The sequence below is a fragment of the Rhyacophila brunnea genome, unplaced genomic scaffold (assembly GCF_057557595.1).
Source record: "Rhyacophila brunnea isolate RB1 unplaced genomic scaffold, BYU_Rbru_1.0 scaffold_22, whole genome shotgun sequence".
Taxonomy (NCBI): Eukaryota; Metazoa; Arthropoda; class Insecta; order Trichoptera; family Rhyacophilidae; genus Rhyacophila; species Rhyacophila brunnea.
In genome coordinates, this window is record NW_028232882.1 from 14,552,379 (window position 1) to 14,556,625 (window position 4,247).

The following is a 4,247-nucleotide window of genomic DNA, read 5'->3' on the forward strand; positions in this document are numbered from 1 at the left end:
AATTTTACTCTTGGATTCGATAGTTAAAACCGATTAATTCAATAATAATAATTACCACTCACTAAAAAAATATAAAAATTATAGATGAACATATGAAAGCTTTCCTTATTCTATCTAATGCAATCAAAGTAAAAGCCGAAGCCACATTTTTGGAATAAAAAGATCATATATGATCACAACTTAAAAAAATTGTCAATAATAAAACATTATGAATAGGGACGTTGCCAATATTAATTTAAAAAATGAAGCATGTGTGAGTTTTGAGAATTGTTAAAGTTAAAATAACTGCTTAGTATTTTTTTAATCTGATTAAATCTTGTTTAAAAGATTATTGTGATTAGGCCAACGAGTAATATAAGAAAATCTAAAATAATTTCATATAAAATTGATTGCCACAATATTATAGTACCTACATAAATAGTACACTAACATAAAGATATACTGTATATACATTAAATATACGTATGAAGAAATGTCATTGTAATAATAATGTTAAATATTTACTCATTAAAATATTTTTTTAAGTTTTTAGTATCTATCTAATAATATTAAAATTTAATTACTAATTAAAATTAAGAGATAATGGAAATCGATTTATTAATTAAAATGAATTGAAGTTAATTATAAAAAATGACAGGTTATTTATTGTCTTCGTGAAAGAAATAAAATTCATTTTAATGGAAATCAATAATATTAAAAATTGAAAAAAACATTATGTGAAGATTGATTGAAGCACCGTACATAGAGAAGTAGAATAAGTATACTAAGTTAAGGCATTTTAAGCTTAGCATAAGGAGAATAATGTATAGTAATAATTAATTACTGTGTTTAATAATTTATTAATTCGTGTTTTTTCAACGAAGGTTCTTTGGCATCGTGCATAGCGCGCGTTTCTTTTTCATTTTAATGTAAATTTCAGTTAAAATAAGGCTTATTTTCTACGAGTATTAAATATTTTTTGTTGTTAAATTATGATTTAATTACAATAATATGGAATTGCTGTACACATAGATCATACGCTTAGATTATTTAAAAATTGGAATGTTAAAAAGGTTGATTATCTCTAGTGGTTTTAATTACATCAAAACGGTGAAAAAAATATTCTCGACAACACTAATTACACCATTTTGCATTATTTTCAAAAAATTCACACACACACCACAGGGGCAAATATTATTATGATAGTGTTTTTTTTCTTTAATGTAATTTAAATTTAAGAGACGATCGAATAAAGATGACGATAAAAAAGCTAAAACACCGAAACGTTAAAAAAAAATTAGACACTTCAAATCATCTACAATCACAGAACAGTCTTCAGACACAGTAAAAGCCAAAATTCAAATCAAATTTTAATAATTCTTACTATCTTCCAAGTACTCCAAAATAGAATTTCCATTATTCATTCAAATTTTGCTTCGTTTTACAGTTTAACCAAATCAATTGCATCTCGTCTTCATAAATTATTTATCATTTCGTTTCGCATGCCTTTTGAGTTCAAAAATCTCAAGCGATTAAGCTTTTATCGCAAATCAGCAAGTTGTCCTCGCTTAGCTTTAGTATAAGTTTCACACAATTGAAAAGCTGCAGCGGAGAGCGAGAGCGCGCTTCCGTCCGTCTAAACTTTTTGAAAAGTTTACATTCTTGACATAATCATGTGCCTTCCGTTGCTGAGGCCGTCCGGGGGAGATCCATGGCTCATATTGATCCCGGCAGTCCTATTGGAGTAAGTTTCCTTGTTAAAGAATCCAGCGCGTCTTAATTCATCGTCTCCTTTATCTGACATTGAGTAATCTTCTTCCACAATCTGATCGAGGTGGTGTTCGGCGTCACCGTTGACCGCTGCAACCGGGTTGACAAAGCCGTGATGCGCGTGTCCATGGACTCCTGTGGGAGTCATCGGATCATTGATAGACGATGGTGAACGAGGAGTAAGCGGTGGACTTCCATCAAAACCTCCCACACTACCTAAACCACGTTCTTCGTCTTCCTTCAGCTGCCTTCTTTCGCGTCTATTATGTTTAGTGAGCATTCCTCCAGTTTCAACGTCCCTCTCGAGCCGGTGTCCAGATCTAGATCTGGTGAGCTGACTTTGAACGTATTCCTCCAGATCTTCTTCCTCTCTTTTAGATATGTATTTGTTTAACACAATTAAAAATACTCCGATGGCTACAGCAAACAGACCGGTGCAAACGAGCTCGTTCCACCATCCGACACTACCTAGAGCGCTCCAAGATGTTATGTCGTCTGGAAGTAGTCCGGAGCCTACCAGAAATACTCCTAAGACTAGGAAAACCACACCGATGTGGAGCATTCCGATAGAGGAGACGACTTTGGTGTCGAGCATGGCGTCCGGGGTGGTCCGACGTTTCTTGGCGCGGCGCTTGGACGAGCCGACGCGGTCCAGGGAGCCCTGGGAGCCATGCGGGGATCCTGTGAGGCCGGACTCGGAGCTCTGCACGGAGTACCGGCGTTCTTTGGCGCGCCTCTGCTCGTCTCTGCGTTTGCGCTGCCGCTTGATGGCGAGGGCGGAGTGCAGGCCGGCCGCGTGCATCTCGGCTCCTTCCTGCAACACGTGCAGACAGGTGGATCATTATGCTGTCTCCCTCCGAGCGCGCGACTATGGCGCCATCACGAGGAGAGTCCCTCACTTTATTGCAATGCGTGTCGGATATATTTGTCTGAAATGACACGTCAACGAATGGAAATAAATTATCGACGAGTTATCTTTCCGTCTTTCACTTTACGGACGGCCTCGCTCTGAAGGAATTTCTTCAAGCGGTCTTCAGTCTAGGTCAAGGGCTTCTATTTCAAAATAAAGAAACATTCTTTTCATTTCAGGCCTGATTTGGTTATAAAGGAAGCAATTATTTTGGAGTATTGTATCAAAATTCACAAGTTTATTTATTGAGTGGACATTTTTTTGACCATTAATTAACTATTTATAATTTATATCCTTGTGTGTAATATTATACTTTGCACTTTTGGAATTGGTGTTGAATTATCAGCAATAATTGTGCCTTAATTATAGGTATACTTAAAGTAAATACAATTTTATATTATATAAGTAGGTATAAATATTGCAAATGATTAAAAATATACGATGCTACTCACGACTTTAAATAAATATGGAAACCGAAACCACCAATTAAAAAAAGAAAAAGAGCCTCGATATTATGTCTAATCAGGGAACACAGAACTGGCAACTGAAATACCTAACGGGTGTGGAGTAACAGGCAACCGATCTTGATTGTGGAAGAATATGTGATAAACTTTAAAACGTGTTAATAATACATCATTATAAGCTTATCATTCGTTCCGACAACTGCTCTCGGTTTATCGCTCTTATGCTCATTCAATATTGGTGTATTTGAAAGTTGCAACATACACTATTGAACGTATATAATGTGTGTTTCATTTTCGTATGACACTCACACATTCATAACCCTGCTTCAAAACGGTATAGCCTATCTGAATTCTATTTATTAATCTGTTCTGTGTGTTTAATAATAATAATAAAAATTAAATTAAAATGATATATAAAAACACACAATGACGTAATATATATTTATATATATACATACTTCACTAATATTATTACTATAAGTAGAGTTTACCGACAAAAATATCCTAAATCTTATACACGAAAATATTTTCTATTCAATGTATGCCATGTAAACAAATCGTGGTATAAAATCATTCAAATAAATGAGATCGTATATCATTAAACTACCGGTTTACATCAGGTTAAAAATACATCTGCATAAACACTGTTTATTTGACTTTTACGATTGGTCAGACTATAATATTTAATTTATAATTTGGAAGTAAAACTGTTGCTCAACTTTTTCTATGTCAATTTATTTTCCTTGGCTAGCAAATAAAGTTGCATCCGGAAAATTAAAAAAAAATATGTAGGCCATCTAAAGCTCTTAGCCCAGTCGCACATTGAAAAGTGTCTCGACTGGGATATAGCCGTAAATCAAAACTGGGCGCAACATTGCAACTTTCTTCCGTGCGCATAGGCGAGGCCATGTCGTGACAGTGACGTCACGCGGACAGTCGACATTAATGACGAATTGCGACATTTTAGGATTAATATGGCGTCGAGTGAAATTTGTTGCATACGAAAATAGCATTACAGCAGTGTGCGGAAGTCCTACTGTGAATACCAACAAAATCACATCGGCATATTCAAGGTTTTGAGACGACTTTAGATGTGAGACGCAACTTAGCCGGCACTCACATCT

At 35.1% G+C, this 4,247-nt stretch overlaps 1 protein-coding gene across 2 annotated transcripts; it reads right to left on the reverse strand.

Annotated features, from left to right (window-relative positions):
* Nucleotides 1-1,633: 1,633 nt before the first annotated feature.
* LOC147070076 (uncharacterized) lies at nucleotides 1,634-2,551 on the reverse strand. 2 transcript variants are annotated; one of them, XM_085949781.1, is made up of 2 exons: nucleotides 1,998-2,551; nucleotides 1,634-1,940 (listed from the first exon to the last, which is right to left on the reverse strand). In XM_085949781.1, exons 1-2 carry the CDS (start codon nucleotides 2,549-2,551, stop codon nucleotides 1,634-1,636), a joined length of 861 nt encoding a protein of 286 aa, XP_085805907.1. The 2 variants fall into 2 exon arrangements, with proteins under 2 accessions (XP_085805907.1, XP_085805906.1); XM_085949780.1 differs by having other exon boundaries at nucleotides 1,634-2,551.
* Between the last annotated feature and the right edge of the window lie 1,696 nt (nucleotides 2,552-4,247).

Coding starts and splice junctions, on each gene's coding strand:
- LOC147070076 (XM_085949780.1), bottom strand. CDS start 2,551: ATGCACGCGGCCGGCCTGCACTCCGCCCTCGCCATCAAGCGGCAGCGC.